General features: G+C 35.9%; 5 protein-coding genes and 1 non-coding gene across 10 annotated transcripts; 3 read left to right on the forward strand and 3 right to left on the reverse strand.

The window, feature by feature from the left end:
• On the forward strand, window positions 4,136-8,214 carry LOC104717871 (probable lysophospholipase BODYGUARD 2). Its single transcript, XM_010435508.2, has 5 exons — window positions 4,136-4,571; window positions 4,976-5,343; window positions 5,732-6,060; window positions 6,340-6,545; window positions 7,793-8,214. The coding sequence occupies exons 1-5, from the start codon at window positions 4,300-4,302 to the stop codon at window positions 8,115-8,117; spliced, it is 1,500 nt and encodes a 499-aa protein (XP_010433810.1). The 5' UTR covers window positions 4,136-4,299; the 3' UTR covers window positions 8,118-8,214.
• On the forward strand, window positions 5,436-5,507 carry TRNAH-GUG. Its single transcript has one exon. It is a non-coding gene; the product is annotated as a tRNA-His (tRNA).
• On the reverse strand, window positions 9,423-10,378 carry LOC104717872. The gene is made up of 2 exons (XM_010435509.2): window positions 9,887-10,378; window positions 9,423-9,755 (listed from the first exon to the last, which is right to left on the reverse strand). Exons 1-2 carry the CDS (start codon window positions 10,179-10,181, stop codon window positions 9,577-9,579), a joined length of 474 nt encoding a protein of 157 aa, XP_010433811.1. The 5' UTR covers window positions 10,182-10,378; the 3' UTR covers window positions 9,423-9,576.
• LOC104717873 (metal-nicotianamine transporter YSL1-like) lies at window positions 10,850-13,870 on the reverse strand. Of its 2 annotated transcripts, none has more exons than XM_010435511.2 (5): window positions 13,726-13,870; window positions 13,164-13,550; window positions 12,643-12,910; window positions 12,427-12,561; window positions 10,850-12,343 (listed from the first exon to the last, which is right to left on the reverse strand). In XM_010435511.2, exons 2-5 carry the CDS (start codon window positions 13,543-13,545, stop codon window positions 11,113-11,115), a joined length of 2,016 nt encoding a protein of 671 aa, XP_010433813.1. In that variant the 5' UTR covers window positions 13,546-13,550; window positions 13,726-13,870; the 3' UTR covers window positions 10,850-11,112. The 2 variants fall into 2 exon arrangements, with proteins under 2 accessions (XP_010433813.1, XP_010433812.1); XM_010435510.2 differs by having other exon boundaries at window positions 13,660-13,870.
• On the forward strand, window positions 17,790-18,745 carry LOC104717874. Its single transcript, XM_010435512.1, has one exon. The coding sequence runs from the start codon at window positions 17,889-17,891 to the stop codon at window positions 18,627-18,629; it is 741 nt and encodes a 246-aa protein (XP_010433814.1). The 5' UTR covers window positions 17,790-17,888; the 3' UTR covers window positions 18,630-18,745.
• On the reverse strand, window positions 18,771-24,114 carry LOC104717875 (serine/threonine-protein kinase fray2). 4 transcript variants are annotated; one of them, XM_010435513.2, is made up of 22 exons: window positions 23,997-24,114; window positions 23,629-23,866; window positions 22,899-23,153; window positions 22,665-22,789; window positions 22,534-22,578; window positions 22,205-22,286; window positions 22,054-22,122; window positions 21,755-21,925; window positions 21,606-21,671; window positions 21,448-21,516; window positions 21,275-21,343; window positions 20,894-21,171; window positions 20,671-20,792; window positions 20,485-20,576; window positions 20,368-20,406; window positions 20,220-20,276; window positions 19,999-20,106; window positions 19,858-19,909; window positions 19,721-19,773; window positions 19,537-19,601; window positions 19,376-19,427; window positions 18,771-19,279 (listed from the first exon to the last, which is right to left on the reverse strand). In XM_010435513.2, exons 1-22 carry the CDS (start codon window positions 24,017-24,019, stop codon window positions 19,235-19,237), a joined length of 2,175 nt encoding a protein of 724 aa, XP_010433815.1. In that variant the 5' UTR covers window positions 24,020-24,114; the 3' UTR covers window positions 18,771-19,234. The 4 variants fall into 4 exon arrangements, with proteins under 4 accessions (XP_010433815.1, XP_010433816.1, XP_010433817.1 ...); XM_010435514.2 differs by having other exon boundaries at window positions 23,982-24,107; XM_010435515.2 differs by lacking the exon at window positions 20,220-20,276.

Genomic DNA, 24,193 nt, shown 5'->3' on the forward strand with positions numbered 1-24,193 from the left:
TCTCTTAGCCTAATGTCTCTGCAAACATAAATATAAAAAGAACCTTAAAAACAACCACAAAGGCTCACTCTTTTTTATTTATTTGTCTCTTCTCTCAGTGCCACTTAGGAAAAATGAGAGGATAGGGAGAGAAATTGGGGATTTTTTTTAGGTTTAAGAAAGGTTGAGAGGAGAGGAGCGGTGCAGAGCTAGCTATTTGAAAGACTCATGAGCCAGCCATGACATGATGATAAAAGCTTTTGATTTTTTTTTGTTTCCTTAGTCTCCAACATTCGACCTTGTTTCAGAATACAGACAAAAATCTTCATTAACTCTCTACTCTCTACTCTCTACTCTCTCTCTCTCACATCTCCCCTGACACTTACTCAGTAGCATCCCACGTTGTCGTTTCCTACTAACACTTAACACCGTTAACTTCTTTCTCTCTACACACACAATGACACAAACACACCGCCTCTTTCAAAAATATCTTTTTTTTTTTACTTCGACCTTAGGTAACGTGTTTTGTATTTTGTCTTCTTCTCAAAACTACATCGTACACAAGAGTATGTATAATTGTGTATATATAAGACTTTTTTGGATGAGGATAAAAGACTCCGTTAAGCAATGGCGTCTAAAAGAGGGTGCTTGGAGAAGTGTGTTGGTAAAATAGGACCCATATGAGGTTGCCGTGACCGTGAGAGCTTTGCTTCTTTCTTCTCATTGGGGACCAGAGAGAGAGAGAGAGATGTGATGCTCTAACTAATTCAGTCTCTCTATCTCTCTTTCTCTCTTGGGGTCACTTTCTTAGATTTTACTAATTTCTCACCCCCAATTCTTTTCTTCTTTCTCTTTTCGACCCCACTACTTTCATGTCTTCTATCACTCCTCTAATTTTCTTCTAATTTAGTTAAAAAGAAGAAAACTCCCACTTTCATTCATCACATGATGATAATAAATTATTGGATTGTTGGGGAGAAGGGAAATAAAGATGATTACTTGAAGAATAAAAATACATATCTCTAACTCTAGTTTTCTTTCTTTTGTCGTATACACCTGCCTAATCAATCATAGGACCACTCAAAAAGTTCAAATGTCAAAACACATGGACTATTATGGGCTTATGGCTATTCAATACTACTTTTCGTAAGTGGTATAGTAGTAGCCTAATTTAATCGGTGGTTACATTTACATATAGTCTTAAAATTATTCCAAAAGAGCACCTTATTCGTAAATGAATCCAAAGTGAACCCCAACTGTTTTAAAATTAGGAACAATAGACAGTAATTGTACTTGTGTTACAATGTTACATTATGTTATGTTGGGATTTGGCTACATACATATCTCACAAACATGTTCCAAGAAGTAGTGCCCGAGACTCTTTTTCTTTTAGAATCGAAATCAGAGATATGAATGAGAACCTAGTCTTAAGATGTAAACATATATTAATTCCTCTGTTTTCAGCATCGGTCTGCCAGTTTCGAGCAGATTAATAGGCAATACCGGTTAACAATAATAGAACTAAAGGTATAGCAAATGGATGGCACAGTTTCAAGTACGGTGACAAAAAGAGTGGAACATATCTCAACTTCAAGCTCAAGCTTATAGTATCTAATTACTCGGAAGATGATAACAAAGTCGTGTCAAGGTGAACTAGGTCTCTCAGAAGTCAGAAACAATTCATCAAATAAAATAAGTTGAGGGTAAAACTCCAAGAAACAAAACAAATTGGATCGAGAGGTAGAAGAACACGAAGACGAGCGTCTCTGTCTGACTGTCTCTGATCTCCATTACAAAAAGACCAGTTAGATATGAACGGAGAATATATATGGTCTGAGACGCGACGGACGTTTGAGCTTTGAGGTCCGTGCCATCTCCGGTTAGGGTTTTGACGTTCCGATCACGGAGTTTCCCTATATTCCCTTCGGATCTTTCCGCTTCTTCTTCTACACGATTTCAATCCATGCGTTGTCAGCCTCAAATGGGCCGCTATAACAGTATCTTAGCTCAAGACTGGCCCATTACTAGAAAGTCCATTTAAACTATATTCTAATTTTGGTTTGGAGAAAATTTTGCTGAATAAATAGAATTTAAATCCTGTTCGGTTTTGGTTCTGCAGAATGTATACATTACTATATTAGGTGCGGTGAGTTCAAAAGTAATTGTTTTTGAAGCCAAACCGAAGTTTAAAATACAGCTTGGTAATGGGTAAAAAAAGGTAGAAGCAATGTGGACCAAAACAACAACTACACTTTAGGCTTATATAGGCTTATAAATCTTTTTGGCTCCACGTGACCTTCACTTACTTGCAGAGTCATCGCTGTTTATGGGTGTACCGAGCCGAACCTAGACCAAAATATAATTTCAATTCTTGCCGATAATCGAAACAATCTCAAGTTAATCGAATCTCGGTTTGGTTTGGAAATTCCAGTTTGATTAGTTTGCCAAGACCTAAATCTAATCTAATTTTAACCCATTGATATGTGTTTATGGTGTATTTTTATATCAAAGTTATACACTTGCACACGTTGACGTTCTTGTACTGCAGCATAACTTTGATATAAAAATAAAAATACAACTTTCAAGTGGAAAACTAAACTTGCACGTTTTTGTATTGTAGTATATGTAACATCAATTTTAAGGATTAAACGAAAGATTGAAATAAAGGTAAAAAGTTTATAAATAGATATGAAAATGCATGGACTATATAACACCCAGTACGATAACCAAACATCTAAATTGATATAAGACGGATACAGCATTGCTGCCATTGCATGCGTCAAAATTGAAACAAATTTAATCTGATAGAAAGACATCATACCCGCAACGATCATGAATGTCCTTTTCTTAACCTACGTGATCCGTACCGTATTACAGTTAGATTTGTCGATTATTTATTTAACACCGGAAATGTTAGGAATCTTGATATATATTTGTCACAACTAGTATAAGCGTATTTTAGTTGCTGCCTCGGTGGGACGAATGAATTGTAAGTTGTCAATGGATCCAGGCTGAATGGATCATATAATCATAGTAGTGTAATAAAGTAAAATGGTGTTAGTATCGCTTTTTAGAAACTTTATACGTCCAGAAGCGGGTATGTAACAAATATAGGGGAAGGTGATATAGTTTATTGCAACCTCTATGTTGGTCTGAAAATATATATAGATATAATTGCGTGTCACGAAACAAAGAAAACGAGCTAGTTAGATAAGAAAAAAACGGATTAGCAAGTTTTAGAGGAACAAGAAATGATTATTCAAATGAAAAATAGAGTAAAATAGAAAAGAGAAAGCTTATTCAAATGAGGATTTGTGCAAGATCATATGATATAAAGCCAAGTCATGGACTGTTTCTCTCGTTTTACAGGATGGTTCAACCACCACGCACCTCTTTTTCTTTAGGCGTTTAATGACACAACCCACATTTATCTTTTATGTATTTATATTTATTTCTTTATTTTTTTTAAAAAATCACTTTTTCTCTTTTCTCTGCAGTATTTCTCAATCTCTAAGTCTTTACAAAGCATTTTGTTCATCTGAAGAATATGGCTACTTAGTTAAGGAAGTTTTAAATGTTTTTACTGCCGACAAATAGTACTTTGAGTGTATATAAATAAGTATGTCCGATAAAAACATTTATATATAGAAAACTATAATTATGTGATACAGTTTTGTTCCTCATCTTTGCAAATTTTATAAACAAGAATCCCCAATTTCTCATTCCCAACTTCATTCACAAGTTAAACATAGTTTCTCTTACACGCTTTACTATGGAACCTTCTGAATTTGTTTCCAACAAAAGTTAATTTCTTATTTCTCTATCTGTGAAAAAATAAAGTCAATTGCAATAAATTCGCCATCTTCCTATCAATATGCATAGATTTTTTCAACAAATATATCCAAATAAGGAGTGTCTGAAATGAACTCACAACCGCATGTTATTTAGCCAATGTTTAAAATACCAGACCGGGCAAACCGGTGGATCCGTGACCTGATATGGTAATTGTAGAGTGTCTTTTAACAAAATCTCACCTTATGACATCATATCATATATTAATCACGTATTATCTATAGACTGATGTACATATTCATACAACCCTCAGCTTCTTATTTGCCTCCATAATTAATCCCCTATTCTCAACTGTCAATAGAAAGTGACAGAGACAGAGAAAAGTTCTATCTATATATTATATAAAAATACATTACACAAATTATCACAACTAGACTTCAGCACGGATCTAGTCTTCTTATATCTCATTCTCTCAGATATATAAAGAAGATTTGTGTATCAAACACAACTCGAAGCTTTTGTTGAGGCATGGCTGTGATGAAGCTAAGAAGAGCAGCGACTGTAGCAGGGACATGGCTAAACGAAGCCATTAGCTTCTTCGTGTTCTGTGTTCTAGACATCGTTGATATATTTCTTTGTCTCATCTACAAAGCAGCAGACTATCTCTTTGAAGCCGAATGGAAGCCTTGCTATTGTTTGTCGGCCAAGGAACCCATCACCACGACTCGAGGGAAGATCCTCTTGTCTCAAAATAATGGCGAATCCAAGATCCTTACTCTTTCGCGGCTTCAAGAACTCGGGTAAATTTTTTTTTTTTTTTTTTTAACGTTTTGTTAGTTATTGCAAATGTATCAATATCAGAATTGTCCAATTACAGATGTGTTAAAAAAAACTCAGAATAACTCTTTTGTAAATATTTCATATTTTAAGAGACAAGAATAAATATGTTTCGTCTAATATATGATATAACATATATATATACTTATATAATAATTCCACAGTTATAAGTTCTAGCTATATATTTATTTTACATCATTACATGTGCTGTCCGCTTTCTCCCTGAATGATAATTATTATCATATTTACTACAAAAAATTGACGTGCATTAAAGTTCATTGTTGACGTAAAACTGGTACGGTGAGCCAATTACTTTTATCCCTAGAAGTGGATTATTGAAATCTACTACCGTTTGATTTTCTTGTAGCGGACGTTCCAAGATTGAGCTGGAGGATATCTCTGAGACACTTTACACACGTCCTTCTCGTCTATCGGACTTTTCTAACCTATCCGTTAATGAGCTCAATAAACGGTTCGTTAAGGTTACTCGGTCCGAGTCGTCCAAGTGTAGCGACCATCATGAGAAGACTAAAAGCAGAAGGAGGAAATCAATAACGAAGTCAAGCTTGACGGTGAACTTCACGGTCGTTGAGAAGCTTCGGGGAAAGATCAAACCGCATAATTTGAGCCACGATGTCTCTCGATGGTCGGATTGTGATTGTGGGTTTTGTACATCATGGGCCGCTACTAGTGACAAAGATCATTCCCTCTTTGTCAAAACTCAAATCCCAAATGGTAAGCGTTCACATCTTATATGATTAGGAGATATATTAATACAACCAGTTTTACTGTTTTTGACTTATAAAACATTTACTAGTTACAACAAAGTGGTTGTAGTTTAGTGGTAAGAATTCCACGTTGTGGCCGTGGAGACCTGGGCTCGAATCCCAGCAGCCACACTTTAAATCTTTTTAACCATTTTTCAAAAAAATAAAAATAAATAAACATTTGCATGTTAAGTTCTTATATTTGATTGTGTTTAATTATTTTATAAAACACTCTTTAGAAATTATTAATGCAAATAGGCAATAAAAAATGGTCCTCTGTATCATGAGTTCCAATTTTGGATTTCGAAACTAGTAAACTAATTTGCGTTTTAAAACAATCGGATTCATTACAACAGGGGTGGCAGCGAAAGAGGATGTTCTGTTCATACATGGTTTCATATCTTCATCAGCGTTTTGGACGGAGACGGTATTTCCAAGCCTGTCAGCGTCCTCCTCGTCTCGTAGACTCTTCGCCGTGGATCTTCTAGGATTCGGCAAGAGTCCAAAGCCAGCTGATTCACTCTACACGTTGAGAGAACACGTAGAGATGATCGAGAAATCTGTCTTACACAAACACAATGTGAAGTCTTTCCACATCGTGGCTCACTCTTTGGGATGCATTTTGGCGCTTAGCCTCGCCGCTAGACACGGCGGCTTAGTCAAGTCACTTACCCTCCTTGCTCCGGTGAGTTAATTTACTTCACGCTCATTAATGGACCTGTCTTTATTGGTTTCTATGCATGCAGAACATAAATTTTGCATGATAAATTACTATTAAAAGTTAATAATAACTACAGGTTCCTAATCGTCATTATATTATGAATATTATGTTGGTCGGTCATTTTAGCTGGAAATAATTGAACAAGTTAAGGAAAATACAATTTTATTGGTTTGACACACATATGAATAAGAGATGTGACGTATAGGACTAATAGAATACGTGTTAATGTGTATTTCTGGGCAGCCGTACTATCCAGTACCGGCGGGAGAGGCGAAGCCGAGGCAGTACGTGATGAAGAAAGTGGCACCGAGGAAGGTTTGGCCGCCTATAGCTTTAGGAGCGTCGATGGCTTGTTGGTACGAACACGTTAGTCGTACCATTTGTCTCCTTATCTGCAAACACCACCGTCTTTGGCAGTTCCTTGCAAATCTCATCACCCGTAATAACAGGTTTTTACTTTTTAACAACTATTTTCTTGGTTTTCATTTAATTTTATTAATCCACCCAACCAAATTCGAATCAATTTATATCAGGAGAGGAATTCACATTCCTTAAAAAATGTAATAAAATTCAGATCCAAAAACTTAAAATCTAACGGAAGTAAAACAATTTCCCATACTTAACTAGCTAGTACACAAAGTCACAACCGGCAGCGGCAATCGTTAATAATACATGAGGGTAAAATGTTGGTTGTTTTTTTATCAGGTTGTTTGGAATATTTTTGGAAATTTAGTGATGTCAAAAATTAGGTTTAGTCTCTCTCTATATATATTTGTTTTTAGCATGTAAATGTCATATTTAATTGAAAGGAAACAATTGATGGTTGATGTGGCTAGTTAGTATACCAAACCACCTCCAAATGGACTAAATCCACTAACAAATTTAATTCGTAGCCGCATCTGGTCGCTGGCTTGTAAGTGTCTACTCAGTTTACGATTATTAATTCAACTTATTCACCAAATTAATTTACAGATATAGTACAACTTTACGTGGTGTTAGCTTAATCATCAAGTTACATCAGATAACCAGATATAGAAAGCCACGTGTTTTTGACATGCCATCAGTATATCTTCTTTCATTGGAGGAAAGCTTTAAAACAAACGGTGTCTTAGGCAACCTACTTTAGACTCTATAGTTATGCTATGCTAAATTTTAAAATTCCAACCTAAGTACTTATGACTATGTGTACTTGGAGCAATTGAAATTGATTCTACTTTTGAAATGTCTAGGTTGGTTGATCGGCATATTTCAGTGACAAGAATGTATAGATTTTACGACTCTGTTTTGTCTTCTACGTTTTAGGAATCTAAATGGTTAGAAGTAATGCTCTCGTCCTACCAATACAACCAACCATTGGAAATTAAATTAATAAAAAAATGGAATGTAATTCATCCGATCAATGCTACCAATTATGAGTTCGACTCCAAAACCAATAACTATGAATTCTTTAATTAAAAAAACAAAAATACTACTATGAACCAAAATTCAAAATAAATGCGCAAGTTTGATTAGTGTCATTGGTTATTAGCGCAGCACCCATATACTTGAGACAGTAGATCTCTTTTAATAATAGTCCAAAAACTTTTTTGGTTTTTTTTGTGCAAAGTCCAAAACCAATAACTATAATATATTGATATGTAAGAACTACATTTTGATTTATCATATATTGTACTAATAGTTAATTTTCTCTATCTAGGACTGTAAACTTTTTAATAGAAGGTTTCATGTGTCACACGCACAACGCAGCGTGGCACACTCTACACAACATTTTATGTGGGACAGGAAGCAAACTCGATACGTATCTAGACATTGTTCGAGATAAACTAAAGTGCAACGTGGCCATCTTCCACGGAGGTGACGACGAACTCATCCCTGTCGAGTGTAGCTACAACGTTAAACAGCGGATTCCTCGGGCGCGAGTTAAGGTTCTTGAGCACAAAGATCACATCACCATGGTCGTTGGCAGACAAGATGAGTTTGCCAGAGAGCTCCAAGAGATTTGGAAGACTTCTTCTAGCTAAAATTATGTTTGATGAAAATTTGTGATAGATTAATTAATATCAATTGTTCTATGTGTAATGGTTGGTAAAAATATTTTCAAGAGTTTATCATTATAAATTAAGGAAATCCTTATGTATTATGAGAAAATCCAGGAATGGAGTATTAAAATAATAATTTTCGAATCTAATTTATTCATTTATCATATATTCATTTATTTTTTGGTTTCTAAGAAGGTATATGTGGTGAACCAAAATAAATAAATAGAAGGTATACGTTTGACTCCTAAGTTTGCTAATGCATCCTCTTACTGGTCCCCAAAAAGGGCCGCCCTGCTTACCCAATAACATAAATATTAGCAAATCAAACTATTCGGTAGTTTTTCCAATATGTTAAAAAAAAAAAAAAAAAAAATCTGAATTGAGCGTCATAAATTTCTTACAATACCCACATGGACAATGACATAACAGAAATTCACTAGTAAAAATTAGTTGATTATATGTCATTTTCAACAATTTACATACTTCTAATCTCAAAACTTCTTCTTTCTTTTTTTTCCTTTTTTTTTGACAACAAAAAACTTCTTCTATAAGTGTTAAATAGTTATTTTCTTTCTATGTAATTTTGTTTTCAGTGGTATATTTATTGCATGCCAATTAGCCAATGAGTCCCTAAAAGTGGGTCATATTGGTTGAACAAATTCACCAATATTAATGGGTGTCTTGGACCCATCCAACCATATTATTCCGTCAGTACTTTAAAGCTCCACGTAAATGTATTAGGTATATCCATACTATAATATATCAACTCAATGGTGAATGAAATATGAGAATAGCAACCTCCTTTATTAATTAATAAATGATATGTTAAATATTCCACAATCAACAATTCAACACTCTACAGTTTCAGTTCAGGGATTTATAGACTACTGTAGACTTTATAAATTCGATTAGTACTGTTTTCACATGATTTATATCTTGGACATATGGTACGCTTTCATTAAATAATTTGCTCGTTAAGTGAATATGTAGTGTATTTCCATGTTAATGTGATTCTACTCATACAAATATATTTGTTGCGAGATTTTATTTGATATATATAGTTTCTTTCTAATCTAAATACAAGTGAAAATCTCCAATTACATACTTCATCGTAAATTAATAATATTAAATTTGAAATTATTTACATTACCAATCGCTTTCAATTATAAGATAAAGTCCACTGCATCACAAATCAAATTTTACTTTACAGTATAATTATTAAAATGTACAAAAATATTTTTAAAAAAATAATTAAAGATATATATATATGAATAACGTTTTAAGAAAAAAATCAACACTCCAAGAAATGTATTATATTATAATTTTAATAGTAATGGCATAGAGCAACCATACAAGATATATAAAAATAAAACAAAAAAAGCAACCCAAAATGTAATAATCATACGAGTACGACGAACTACTTAATTATTAGATGAGTTGTTTAATTTTTGGGATTCTCCAAGTAAAAGTTGCGTTTCTCTTCCTCGTCCATGAATGCAGTAACGTGAAAAGACTTGCCGATTCCCATAGGAGTCTTGAAGTAAATCTTCTTGCTCTTTGGCTCCTCCATACTCATCTCCACGATCGGTACCCACATAAACATCTGCTTACTCTTCACTCCTATATATAACACACACACAAATTCATATACATAAACAAACCCATATCTATAGAGAAACTCTTGTCCTTATATAATAACATGAGCTATACATCCATATATACTATGTAGCTAGGTATATCACAGATGGTACCTGTCATCTTCTTCATACAACACTTGTCGACATAGGCAGTGACCTCGAGACCGTAGGAAACGCGAGTGTTGGTGGCTTCGAAGAAATGCTCATAAGGAGAGTTTTGCTTCATCCACACGTAACCAGTGGCTCTAACTCTTCCACACTCCACAAGATTCTTCAAAGGCATCACTCCTTTCGGAAACCCTAGCTCCTCCAGAAGCTCCAATGATTGCTTGTAACATTCCTCCGCTCCGTACACGATCTCAGCCCCTGCTCTCTCTCCTCCGACAACGACGACTCCTTCGCTCGCCATTTAGTTATGAGATATAGAATTAACAAAAGACAAAAAGTAATATTTTCTTCAAAATATGAAGAGGAATATATATAATGTTTGTGCTAAGGATTTTGGAAGATATATAAATTTAAACGAAATAAAAAGGATAGAAGAAGAGATAGAATATTTTAGAAGATGGGGCTGGTGGTTGAGCGGTGGGTTGTGCGATTCATTTATTTTTGTTTGCCTAATTCTCTCACTTGTTACTTTCGTGTGGTTTTTTGTTTGGTTACCTAATTCCCCATATATATTCTATTTTGGTCAAAGCAAATAAATATTATTATTTATGAAAAGTCAAAATACATCTTGACTACTTTATATTGTGGCATTTTGTTACTAAAAAATGCTTAATGGAATTAATAGACACTTTATTGACTAGAAATTATCTTAGTAAAATCTTAGCCTATTTATCATTTTTAATCGAAATCTAGTGTTATTTGTTTTAAAATACTAAAGTTTAGTCAATAGTCAAGGATTTCTTACCTAAGGCAATACAAACGAAACAATTGTATAGGGTTTATTTGGTAACCAGATAAGAAATTATTTGTTTCTGAAATAGCTGATTTTATTTTTACTTATTTTTGTTACAATAAGGTTTAAATATATATGACAAGACTCCAAGCCCATAACTGTTTCAGATAAAATAATAGAAGATAACCGAACTTATAAATCTGCTGAGAACCGGAAATAGAACAAATCAAGATGTGTTAACAAATTATACCAAAACAAAAAAAACATAGCACGAAGTAGTAGTACAAAATCATGAAACAACGATTCCATATACTGTAAGGAATAAGAGATGTTCTTGATCGTAACTCATAAGTTCTTGTTATTCTAAGAATAGGATGATTATAATAATCTAACTACTCTAACTTCATAAGTCTTTTTTCTCTGTTTTGACTGATCGATCTTATGAAGCTAAGAACTTCATACATATCGGAGGCTTTACTCCCGCGAGTGCAAGCACAGCCGCAGGTAAAGTCCAAAGCCCTTCGCCACAGATTAGTCCTGAAGCGACCGCCGGAACCATAACCTCTGCTTTCTTCCGATTCATCTTCTCCCAAACAAACACAACCAAAGTCCCAACACACATGTCGATCGCGAAATAAGCTCCGACAAGAAACGGAACCGCCATCGCCGTCGGAAGCGGCATGAACCTCCCAATCTTCGCCGGAGTAAGATCTCTGACAACGTTGACCAAAACGGCAAACCCGAAAAACCCGTAACACATTTGGAGACAGTGAAGAGGCAGAGCAGAGAAGCCTTGTACTCCAAGAATCGCCATGTTCCTGTAAATCAAAGCGTACGGAGCCTTGAATTCGCCGTTAGGGTTTCCAACGTCGAATGCTTTGTAGAACAGGAAGAAACTTAGCGGCGTCACGATGCATCCAACGACCGTCCCGATCATTTGGCTAACAAACATAGCCTTAGGTGATGTCATCGTGTAATGAGCCGTCTTGAAATCTTGCATCAATATACAAGAAACCGAAACAACTGATTTGATCAGTCCACAACCGGCTAGTCCAGCTACAACTCCATTCTCTCTTCCCGTCACAGCCGCGATAACGAAAAGACCGATTTTGCCGTAGTTATAAGCCATGTTGATGTCTGTAAGTCCAGCTCCATAAGCGTTACAGAACGCTAGAGAAGGCGCGAAAATGTAAGCTACAATAACGTAATACCATTTGAGCTGAGGAAATATCAGAGGAACCACTACGGTTGAGACCGTAGCGAAGGTAAGATATCCCGCAACTCCGATCCAAATCGGGATTTTATCTCTGAGGAAATTCTCATCTTCCTTGAAGTCTTTCCGTGGTTTCTTGTGACCCACGTCATCAAGATCATTAGTTTTGTTCTTCAGTCTTGCGTTGATACTGACAATAGTGACAAAGAGAATCTTAACGAATGTGTAGAGACCGTCTCCAAGGATTAGAGCTACGGATAAGAAGACTTTGTAGCCGTATATGCTCTTCATGTTGTGTTCGTCGAGATTCTCAGGGAACCAAGAGCCTTTGAGTTTATCAAGAAGAGGCCACATTAAGCCATAAGAGAGGATAGCTCCTAAAAGCAAAGAAAGGTTAACCAAATGTGAACAGATCATTCCTGCTCCTACAAATGTCATGCTGAAATCAAAGAAGAACCTGCAAGAAAAGGATATGAGTTATTATATGATTCAAGAACTCGATTCACTGAAATGTCATGTCTTTTTTTATATTATGCTTACGTTTGTTTCCAAGCTTTCAAGCCAAAGGTTGGGAACTGAGAAAAGCCACAACCTTCAATACCAGAGAAAAACCACTGGAAGAAACCCCACAAAAAGCTAAATGAGAAGTATTTCATAAAACCACGCACTTGTTTCCTGCAAATCGATTCCAGTTAAAGATTAGGAAACTTAAGTAACAAATATATCACTTTTTGTAAAATAGGTTAATTAACTTACTTGGACTGTTCGTCTCCTTGTGTGTGGAAACCATTGATGAGAACAGCAGTAGCTAAACCACTCGGATATGTTAACTTAAGATCAATAATCATAACCTTTCGGAGAGGGATTAAGACGAAAAGACCGATGAAACAGACAACAAATAGATAAGCAGTCATCCAACCAACCCCTGGTTCTTTCACACTTTTTGCAGAGTTACCTTCCAAGTTCACACCAGACAACACATATGTCTTATGATTTAACCCCAGAAGATATGAAGCAAACCCACCTGAAAAGGGAAACAGAATAATCAAATATTTTTAATCAAAATTTCACAACTCTAGTTTTATATCATATACATCCCAAAAAGCAAAAGCAACATCAACCCTTTTGTTGTGACTCAACTAACCCAAAAGTTTTCATAAAGTTAAAAATATATTTTTTATATGTAACTGTTTTGCAGATCCTTCCACTGAATCTTTGCTTGTTTCACAAGAAAAAGAAACTACAAAGGAAGAAATAGAAGCAGTTTTGTTCTTAACCTCCGACAGCAATGCCGTAACAAGCAACAGCAGATGTCTGAATCATTGTGTTCTCTTGTCTTGTGAACGGCTTGGCGACAAATCCTGATTTCTTGAGAATCTTAGTCCATGTCTGGACAAACACAAAAGCCAGTAAAGCTGCAGAACTGTTGAGATTTGGAACGATCCCTGTCGTGAGATTTAGCTTCTGAGCTATCACACTGAACACAACACCGATCACTATGCTCACTAACACTCCTCTCACCGTTATCTGCTTCGTCCACGGTTCGGTCGTCCTCCCAGACATCTCTTCCTCTGTTTCATGTTCTTCTTCTTGTAGTGACAGTCCATTGTTGTTTTCTTCCTCTTCTCTCTTGATGTTCTTTCTCTGCTCTATTTCCATTGGAACTGAAGATAAAAAGATTCGAGCTTAGCAAATAAAAAATCTTTGAGAGTTATATTTGATACTTATAAAAACCAGAATTTGTAGGAACATGAAACTCTTCTGCTTTTTAACCTGAGTGAACAAAATTTGGTTTGGAAGAGAGAATATAAGGAAAGCTAAAGAACACATTGTTTCTACCCTCTTAAGTGCGCATGTTCGACACGCGCATTGTCCCCACGTAGACCATTCCGTCAAAACACAAACGCCAACGTGTAGTAATTAAACGCAAATTCTGTGAACAAAAAAAAGGTAAAATAAAGGAGTTGGGAGAAAATTTGGTACACAGGTCAAGTGGCCAAGTAGATTGCCGTTAGCATCTTGTTCTAAAAGGACATTTAATGATATTTCACCAAGTTTTTTTTTGTAAGAATCTTTGAATTATTATTACAGCCAAATGAAATAATTGAGTGGTTCGTGTGGGTGCAATGATTTAAAATGTCCTTTTTTGATCAAGGGGTTTGAAAACAAACTTGTCTCCGGCAATCACATCGTCGTAATTAATAAATGTCTCGCACAGCATTACGTGTAAAATTTCCACTCCTCCTTAAATTTGATGATATTTTTTTTTTCAAATAAAACCATTATTGTTAGTTTTGACTTTTGAGTATAAACTTTCGAAACTGGCCTAGGTTTTACGTCCATGTGAAAGGCCATTTAGAGCATTGAATCAGTTCATTAAGTTATAAAATCGATCGCTAGTAGATGATAGAACAAAATTGTAAGTTTGAGTGTGGTAACAATGGGGAAAGGACTAATTCAACATATTGTTGTTCCCCAATTTGTTTGACTCAAAACTTATATTTTTAAAAACCTCTCCACGTTTGGATAACGAGCTTATATACGAGTACTATGTAGTATGTACCTTAAATTTTGCTAGTTCAAATTTTTTTATATGGAACTATAATTTAATATAATCCATAAGAACAGAGTTTGAATTAATTTATAAGGAAAAAAACTCAAAAATATCTTCATATTCAGATGTCAATTTTTTTTATTAGTTAAGAATGGATGTCTTACACTTTCTAGAAATATTTTATATAAATAATGTACGCATGCCGATAACCTTAAAAACATATTCGAAATTTGATATTTGTCTAAGAGGATTATAACAAATTATGATCAGGACATGAATATCCAAAACCCATAATTCCAGAATAAATTGAAAAGGAAATGTATATAGATGCCATAATCGTGTATAGATGTGAATATGGTGAAAGTAGTGAGATTCTAAACGAGTGTGGCTCAATGGACCATAAGACCGATACTTCCACATGTCGAGACAAAGACAATGCACTTTTTCATTTCTTCGTTTCTCTTTCTACGCAATCCTTCATCTCAATTATTCTACGAATTAAATCCAATTTTATATAACTCCACAGTATTTAGGAAGAGATCCAGCTTTGAGAGTGTTGAATTTTCTTTTGTTTTCTTTTTAACTACTAAATTAGCAATAACGAAGCTGATGTTATATATAGATCTAATTAATAGCGATGTTGGAGAAAATGTTACATCTCTAAATAATTATTTGAAGAAATGTGGAGCAACAATTTAAACGAAATCAAATCAAACGTGGAAAAAAAACACATCCGAGACACAGAAGAAATAGATAAAAAAAAAAAATCAACAACCAGCGGCGGGTCTAGGCATGTGTCCCATACTCATTTTCTTAATTCTTGTGCCCTCGGGAAAAATGATGTTTGCAAACGCCACTGTCAACAACTAATTAGGACAATTGACAGTTTGACACAAACATATATAACTTATGAAGTGCTGTCTAAAGCTTGTGGCTTTTGAGCATGTGGGTTAAGTTTCATGAAAATTCTATCAAAACTGATTAGTAATGAGTTGACTATTTCTCTTTTATATATGGGAATAGATGTTAGGCTTGATCACATCTTTTATATGAAGTTCCTCCTAACATATCATATGTCATTACTAAAAACGATAAACTAACTCACAATATAAACTTCTTGATTTAAATCTAATAGTGGGTACAAAGCTGAAACCAAAACACTTTAAACTTTTCAACTAACATGTTGCTTTCTAATATGACATAAAATGCGTGTATTACATAGGGATTAGGCCTAGTAGGGATTAGCTTCGCCCACTTATTATTATCTAAAATGGAGAACCACTTATTATTATCTAAAATGGAGAAGACAAAAACAAAACACATTAATTTCAAAAATATAAATAGAGTGGGGATATTGATAGGTGGATAGAGACGAAAGAAGGAAAAATGAATACTACTCCTTGACACCATTCATTTGAGAAAGAATCTCATTCACTCTTAAAGTCACAGCTTATCCTCCTACATCCCTACTGTGCTATATAATACATTGACCCCAAACTATGACAATGACTTACTTTTTTGACCTTTTGCCAAAACTCTTAACTCTTTTTATCATCTAACTTACGCGTTTTGCGTCCAAACCGCTTATACCGACAGCGTTTTATGAACGAGTACTACTAATATTCTTATCAAGGAGTACTATTATTCTTTAGTATCATTGTCATGTTACCCTAAGCTTTTGGTTTTACCTAATTTTTTGTTTTGGTTGGAATGTTAGTTATTTTTTAGAAACTAGTTGCGGGAAAAAAACAAGAGCGGAATGACCACGTTCTTACTTACATTGCCCATGTTACGCAAAGTTAATTTATCATTATCACATGCGTCTAGTAACAATTATATATATGTATTTGATTTGTAGTCCGTGTCTGAAACCTATAAAGACAAACTACGAACTATCTACGTGGTTAATTTATTGTTAAAGAAACTCAATTTGCAGTGCCCATATCAGATGGTGACAGACTGACAGTAGTCAAACTCTACAAAAATCAAAATTATAAAACTGAATGTCTTAAATCTATATTGTGATCTAAAATATACCAATCCTGGTTTTGGATAAGTTTGGTTAAGGATTTTTTAGTTGATTTTGGGTTCAAAAACACTCCCTCAAATTAAACATGTTTGCAAAATACATCATGAATCTGAAATCATCCAAGTGGATTTTATCCACTGTTGTTTACTCACTTCATTTTGATTTTGGTTTAATCATATAGAACATAGAACATGTTCATTGAACGAATGATCGGATATGAACTTTGGTCTATATGTTTGCATTTCCCTTTGTGGACGGACTGTATTCTTAAATTTTATAAACAAATCGAAATGTATCATCATCTACTGGACTATGTATGGACACAGATCTCATAGCGTATAAGCCCGGCCCATTAAGGATTGATTTTAATTTAACTTTACGTGTTAAAAAGCAATATTGCTTTTATGTCGCAAGAAAAAAAAGGAAAAAAAAGTGTGAGAGTTGAAAAGAGAACCCAAAACCAGCGGCTGAAGATCCTGTGGGACCTTTATTATTTTAAAAAATCATGTCTAATCATTATCTCACCGCCAGAAAAATATCTCTCAAGAAACAAACAAAGAGAAAAGATTCACGTACATCAATCAGTACATGTAATCATGAAATTATGTAACTACAAAAATATTATATCATTGCATTTGTTTACTTAGCTATATATTTGGTTAGAAATCGTCGTAAAAATGGAGTAATCTTGTAAAACTATGGTCAATACAATTTCAATCAAATCTTCGTATCATTGTGATATTTAGTTTTGGGATTTAGCTTAGGGAACCGAAGGGAAAGGACAAGGGAAGGGATTTAGCTTTTGGGATTTAGCTTTTGGGAAGGGATTTAGCTTTTGGGAAGGGATTTAGCTTTTGGGATTTAGCTTTTGGGATTTAGCTTTTGGGAAGGGATTTAGCTTTTGGGATTTAGCTTTTGGGATTTAGCTTTTAGGGAACCGAAGGATAAGTCCGATTGTAGTTATATGATACTCTCCTAAACAAATTAAAACCGAAGGGAAAGGACAAGGGAAGTACCGGAAGAAGACAAGTTGTGAGAGTAGAAGACAAATAAAAAGCAAAGACTGCACACAATTGTGCAACTCAAGAAGAGAGAAAACCACGTTACTACTTCATGCGCTCGCTGTTGGTATTTTTAGACATATGCAAATCATGCAACCCTACACTTTTTTATATTGCATTTTGACCAAAGAAGAATTAAAATAAAAATAAAAACAATATAAGAAAATTTCCACGTGAGCAGCTAAACCGCGTGCCACACCCACCCCTAGAATTCAAACAAAACAAAACAGAAGTCGCAACTCGCCACCCTTCTCTCTTCCCTCTTAAAATAAAAGGCCGATCCTTTTCACAAGTTTTATTAGCTCAGAGACACTAAACGTAAAACGAAAGAGTCAGAGAGAGAACCCAAAAGAGAGAAATGTGTAGATCGACGAGTTTCGAGCGTTACGTTGAGAAAGAGAGCTTAAAGGTTAAAGCTTTCTACGTCCGCTTCACTGGTTTACCCACCAGCCGACAATCTTTACCCGACTCTCTCACTCTTCTCTACCCACCTCGAATCAACGAAGCTGCTTTCGAGCTCGACGGCTCCAAGATCCGACCCGATTCCCCTGCTTTCGTTACCCTCCACAGGGTCGTCAAAGGAGGAGACGTTATCTACGGGTCTAGGGAACGTGTTCGGGTCTGGGATGGGATCCGTTTCGAGGTGTACATGAGCGAGGAGAGGGTCGTCAAAGGTTTTTTCAGAAAAGACGAAGGAGAGAACTGGAAACTTGAGTGTGAGTGTGAGATGGAGGAGGATGGAACAGCGGAGGTTGTTGTTGCGGCTGAGGGACACGTGGCGACGGCGACTATGGCGAGAAAACATAGACGGAGGAGGAAGCAGAGGATTGGGTTCGAGTGTTTGGAGGAGATACCGGAAGAGAGAGGGGAAGGGAGGGAATCTGACGGCGGCGTGTGTTTTTGCACGTGTAGCGCCGGAGAGGGAGAGTGGGAGGAGGTGGAATGGACGGCTGAGATGGAGTCTGAGACGGAGGGGATGGGATGGGCCGTTGATTTGGGGATTTGGGTTATGTGTTTGGGTGTTGGCTATTTGGTGTCTAAAGCCTCTACCAAAACCTTGACAAGCCGAAGAAGAAGACGAACAAGAACGTTCTTCTAGTTTCTTTCTTGTGTAATCCATTATCAGTTTAACTTAATTGTACAATAACGTTCGAACATAATGTAAAAACCCATGATTTTGATTACAAGAGTCTGAGAACCTTAGTTTGAATTGAATCCCCTAAATTGAAAACTTAAGGCAGAATCAAAATATTTTTTTTTGAGAATTTGATGAATAATACAATACAATATGTCAATCAAGTTGGATTTACAAATTACAATACACAAAGGGTCCAACGCTTTTTCTTACTAGTAAAATATGATACACACCAAACCGAAGAAAACAAAAATTGATCAAAACGTGGGAAAAAATATATTCAAAGTAAATTATAAGGGGGTTGCGACCCCAAAGGAACTTTCTTCTCCCTTTTTATTCTCTGTATTCGTTTCTGTTGTCTGTCTTTTTAACTATTAGTTTACATCAGAAGCAGATCTTGTTTCTTCGTCATCGTCTGAAACCTACACGGAACCCAACTGGAGAAATCGACATGCTCTTTGTGTCACTGTCTCTTGTCTGCTTCTTACTGTTATAACCACAAGAGACTTCATTCCTTCTCCTAAAGGTTCTGTGCAGTTTAGTATTTCCAGTGTCGCTTTCCTTTCTTGTTACACTTGTTCGCGACCCGTGAATGCTTTCAGTTTCTGTTGCAGCTGTACACAGACATTAAAAGAAAGAATTGCTTGATGACATGGAACACAACAAGCGGATTATTAAGTTTTAACTAGTTGAAAATGTGTTTAACTTACTTGGTTGTATTTTGTTTTCTCTATATCGAGTTCCTCTGTTAAGTCGTCCAGCCTGAAAAATTTGGCAGATTAAAGCTTGCAGCCAGATGCACTTAGGAAAGACTAAGAGTAGATCAGATCATTCTCTAGAAACAAAAGCTTGCTTGAAGAAGAGAACTAACCTAGCACGGAGGTCAGAGATACTGCTAAGTAGTAACCTCTCCCTCTCACAAGCCGCCGTTTCAACCTGTAATCCAAGGTAGGTAGAGGTGGAGTAGATGAAGTAACATAGTCACATTAGTTAAACAGCTGAGAGCAATATCTTTGATGAATCTTTTGTCGAACATCTATGAAAAATCAACTTACGTTTCCATTACTGTCTGAGCGAGGCAAAGGTGGTAACTTTCCAGAATGAGAACCTATAAGAATGATGAAGGTACTGTTACTGTATAGACTTCATTATTAATTATAACGTCATAATAGATTGAAGTATAATTGTCTACCTTCTGTTGCCACCGCGGGTTGTATACTATTCAGTAAATTCATAATAAGATCCTGCATTGAAATAGTTCAATTGCGGAAGTTAAGATCCTGCTAGTTAATTAATAAGAGATAAGTCTCATGTCTTGATGGATGTTCCTCACTTGTTGTATTGAGTTTTGCTGAAATAGATGTTGAAGTTGAGGCATGATGAGTGTGGAAGACGTCGGATGGCTACTTAACTCCTTGATGGTCTGAGGCTGAACTGTTGGCTGCAGGATGGAAAACAATACTAAGACTACGATACAAAATTTACGTAGAGTAGAATCAAAAAACTACTAATGAATGACTTGAAGGACCCTTTATATGGTGTTGGCAAACTGACCATTCTGGGCTCAAGCATCCAGTTACCCACACTTGCAGATTTTCTGAGTGGGGACGCCTGGAAAATTAGTGTATAATTTATCAGGTAAATACTGTTAGGTTAGGAGAAATCATCAGTCTACACTAGTAAGCAAAGACTAGAGACCAACCTGTGGAGATCGACGAGGTACTATACTTGTTGGAACATCCTAGAGTATATTGTATGGTTAGTTACCGTCAAAGACTAGGATAACATATAGTAGACAATTAAATACCAAGTTACCAACCTTTGCAAGATCTACATTTCCTGATGTTACTGAGAATCGTCCTTTCTGAACCAGATTAGCCTTTGACTTATCATCCAGAGAATCACGGAATCCTATTCAAGATGGAACTAGCACTCTTTAACTCAACTGCAAGAAAAGTAATAAAACCACTAAGCGACACGAAGATTGCCAATGTCACTTTATCACCTCCTGAGTATTTGTTGGGAGCTGACAAACTGTTTGCAGAAGCACGGGTTGGAAGATTTAAAGGACCACTAAAGCTAGGTGCTCTTCGGACTGTTGGTGCCGTCTGTTGTTCACTCTCGGATCTAGCAGACGAAAATTACAAGTTGGACTGTTTGAAAGTTTCTTTATAAAGAACAATCAGATATGAAATGTAGTCTCAAACAATAATTAGCAAATGTCAAACCTTTCATAGATGTGACCTTTCTCTGAAGCCGAGTGGCTTAATACGGTCCTGCTTGTAAGTGGTCCACTCTGGCTTTGGCGTCTTACTGGCTTAACCTTGGCCTCGGGAATGTCATGCTCTGAATTTGGTGACATTCGTTCTAAAGAAGATGCAGTTGTAATGAAAGTGAATTTCTCTTCGCAGTATGGTTCATCCACCTCAGTATTGGAAGCTTTTTCCTTTCCGTTCATGTTTTCACATGGTTGCAGCCTATCAAATACTTGCTCTCTGTCATTCACCTGCAGACGTTTTCTAAGATATATTCAGACCACCATACATTGATACTAAAAAGGTGAATTTTCATAGATGCCTATTTCTGGTTTTTATCTACAGATTACTTGCCTTATTAAATTGTGTACAGAATATTTCTTCATCTTCCTTACTCTCTGCTAGATCATCGTCATCAATTAGCTTGAACACAAACAAACAATATAAGAACAAGGATTAGGTGATGGAACCAGTGAACAGAAACTACTGATAGTGCAATCACAGATCGCTTGCGAAAATTAAATTACCAAAGATGCTTGTGTTTTCAAGTCTCTGACGTCAAAATTCCAAGCGCTCACTCCTCTTTGATATTCGCTCTGACATCAAAAACATTGTTTTATATCCACTCTACCATTCGACTAATACAGTATTTAGGTAAAACTGTTCAAACTAAGGGGTTTGTCACCTTTGATATAGCTTCCTCGTCAGCAGTGGCCATTCTTTTTAATGCAAGCTGTTGAGCATCCTTCGCCTGTCATGCAACAACCCGCTTAATAACGTAGGAAAATGAAAATTTCGACAAAAAAGCTGAAACACAAAAAGAACAAGGCTAACCTGAAGAGATTTTACACGTGACCAAAGAGGTGGTAATTCGGAAAATAGCGTTTTCACAGAAAGCTCTGGAGGCTTCGTGTGTTTGAAACAGGAGTGCTTTAGCAATTTTTCAGCAGTTGGCCTTTTTGTTTGATCTTTCACCAAACACATTGCAACCATTTCTTTAAAGGACTGGGCACAACTGAAAGTCCTCTAATTAGTTTAGTAAAAATAGAAATTGCAAACGAAAAATATAAACATTGGAAAATCCAACAATACTAGAACAACATAAAGAATACACCTAGAAAGAACACGAGTACCTTGGAAAATTTCTTATCACGATCATAATCAAGGCCAGGAGGTGCGTTTTGAATAGTCATTAGGAGCACCTGAAACCAGGAGAAAAAAAGAATCAGAACCATTTTAATAGATGCAAATATAGACATAAGCCGAAAAGGAGATATTAAACACCTTCATGGGGGGATATTTTGAGAATGGTGCATGACCATGGGCCAATTCAAGCGCTGTTATACCAAATGACCAGATATCAGCCCTGTTAAGGAATGACAGAAGAACAACCAACCAATAAGCTATTATTGATTTTCTTTGTTTTACAGTATAAACAGTATTTGCTATGCATCACCAAGCAAAATATGTTTACATTTCGATTAGAGGCAGACTAGTTTGACAATTTGTTTACACATGCATACCAAAGTGAGCTACTTTCTATATTAGACATGAAAAACAAGCAGAAAATATAAGCGATTTATCTATCATTTGGGCTTAAAGTATAAACTCACTTGGAATTGTATCCATTTCCCTGCTGCAAGACTTCTGGTGCCATCCTACAAACAGAAACAAGAGTTTAAATGTAAGACATTGAATATAGCGTGATGGTAAAGTGAAAAAAGAAAGAAGCACGATAACCGACCAGCAAGGAGTACCAACAAATGTGTTCCTTGCACGCTGCCTATCACCGTTATCAAACAAGCAAGCAGAAACGCCAAAATCGCCAAGCTTAATCTCCCCATTGTCATCAAGAAGTATGTTACCAGCCTAGGATGAAAGAAAAGAAAAAAAATTAAAATTTGAAATACATTATATGGATGGCTAGATATAAAGAAAGTCCAGTGAGCTGATATAAAGTTGACTTTTACAAACCAACCTTAACATCACGATGGATGTGGCCTTGTTTATGAAGATAATCAAGAGCTTTAAGAGTTTCTTTGAGTACACAACATATAGCAGACTCTTCAAAACCGTCAGAATAGGCAGTCTTCATAAGATGCAAACAGGAACCCTGTGCCATGAACTGCATAACGACCCAAAGACTGTGGTCGACAGAAAATGAACAAAAAGACTTTATAACGTTGGGATGGTCTATCAAACTCATCGTCTGAGATTCCCTCCTTATATCATCCTAAAACAAAAAAAAACAAGAAACAAAAATACATTCGCTGATTCAAATAGAAAGAGGGATAACAAACATGAAGCACATATACGACATCAGTTCAATATTGAATTGCAACTACAAACATGAAACGCTACAAGACAAATCTAATCACGCTCTCATGACAGATACAGACTGGGGAAATCACAACTAAACTAGCTTAAGAATACAGTTGAATACTAAGTTCCTCATCTAAAGACTAATAAGATGATTCAAAAACTCTACAAAACAGAACAATTAGTTTTAGTACCCTCCAAGCTTTACCGCTGCCACTATGTATGAAGCAGCATAAACTTAGCAACTTCGACATGATCTCGAAACTTTTATTTAAGAAACCAGAAACCAAACACAAATCTACACCTAAAAAGGCAGAGAATCATGAAACAAATACGTCAAAAATGAGGAGCTCAAGTAAGGCCTTTCTCCAGATTGATCTAATACGAACCAGATTGGTATTGCATCGATCGAGATCCAAACACTTAATAGCGACGACTTCATTAGTAGGGAGATAGATCGCTCGATAAACAACAGCGCTAGCTCCATGTCCAACTTCTTCCAATAACTTATAGTCTTTAGGATTCAAAGAGTAACCTCTCTGCTCCTTCCCACTACCACTACCCCCACGACCAACACCACCGGTACTACCTCCTCCCAGCATCTTCTTCCGTCGCTTTAAAACCGCCCTGAATACCACCAATTCAACAACAACAACAATAAAAAAACCAGTATAATTCGCCTTGAATTACACAAAAAAGGGAGAAACAAAAAAATTCTGGAACGAGAGAGAGAGAGAGAGACTAGTAGTAAAATTACTCGAGAACAAGTCGAAACCCCATTGAAATTGAATACTAATTCTTTCTCTAATTTCTTAATAGTATAAAAAATCTTCCCCCTTTATTTATTTTTTCATCTTCTCTGGCTATTGTTGGATTTTTTTTTCTGATCAGTTGACCTCCACGACAAACGCGATTGAGAGCGATAGAAAGCCAAAAAAAAAAAAAAAAAAAAAA

This window comes from Camelina sativa, chromosome 10 (assembly GCF_000633955.1).
Source record: "Camelina sativa cultivar DH55 chromosome 10, Cs, whole genome shotgun sequence".
Classification (NCBI taxonomy): domain Eukaryota; kingdom Viridiplantae; phylum Streptophyta; class Magnoliopsida; order Brassicales; family Brassicaceae; genus Camelina; species Camelina sativa.

Excerpts from the sequence above, each read along its gene's own strand:
- LOC104717871 (XM_010435508.2), top strand. The coding sequence starts at position 4,300 with ATGGCTGTGATGAAGCTAAGAAGAGCAGCGACTGTAGCAGGGACATGG. Across the intron at positions 6,061-6,339 it reads CACTTACCCTCCTTGCTCCG|CCGTACTATCCAGTACCGGC; the intron begins GTGAGTTAATTT and ends ATTTCTGGGCAG. Across the intron at positions 6,546-7,792 it reads CTCATCACCCGTAATAACAG|GACTGTAAACTTTTTAATAG; the intron begins GTTTTTACTTTT and ends TTCTCTATCTAG.
- LOC104717872 (XM_010435509.2), bottom strand. The coding sequence starts at position 10,181 with ATGGCGAGCGAAGGAGTCGTCGTTGTCGGAGGAGAGAGAGCAGGGGCT. Across the intron at positions 9,756-9,886 it reads TTGTATGAAGAAGATGACAG|GAGTGAAGAGTAAGCAGATG; the intron begins GTACCATCTGTG and ends TGTTATATATAG.
- LOC104717873 (XM_010435511.2), bottom strand. The coding sequence starts at position 13,545 with ATGGAAATAGAGCAGAGAAAGAACATCAAGAGAGAAGAGGAAGAAAAC. Across the intron at positions 12,911-13,163 it reads TTACGGCATTGCTGTCGGAG|GTGGGTTTGCTTCATATCTT; the intron begins GTTAAGAACAAA and ends TTCCCTTTTCAG. Across the intron at positions 12,562-12,642 it reads CAAGGAGACGAACAGTCCAA|GAAACAAGTGCGTGGTTTTA; the intron begins GTAAGTTAATTA and ends ATCGATTTGCAG.
- LOC104717874 (XM_010435512.1), top strand. The coding sequence starts at position 17,889 with ATGTGTAGATCGACGAGTTTCGAGCGTTACGTTGAGAAAGAGAGCTTA.
- LOC104717875 (XM_010435513.2), bottom strand. The coding sequence starts at position 24,019 with ATGGGGTTTCGACTTGTTCTCGA. Across the intron at positions 21,344-21,447 it reads TGAAAACACAAGCATCTTTG|CTAATTGATGACGATGATCT; the intron begins GTAATTTAATTT and ends TTTGTGTTCAAG. Across the intron at positions 20,407-20,484 it reads GAAATGTAGATCTTGCAAAG|GATGTTCCAACAAGTATAGT; the intron begins GTTGGTAACTTG and ends AATATACTCTAG.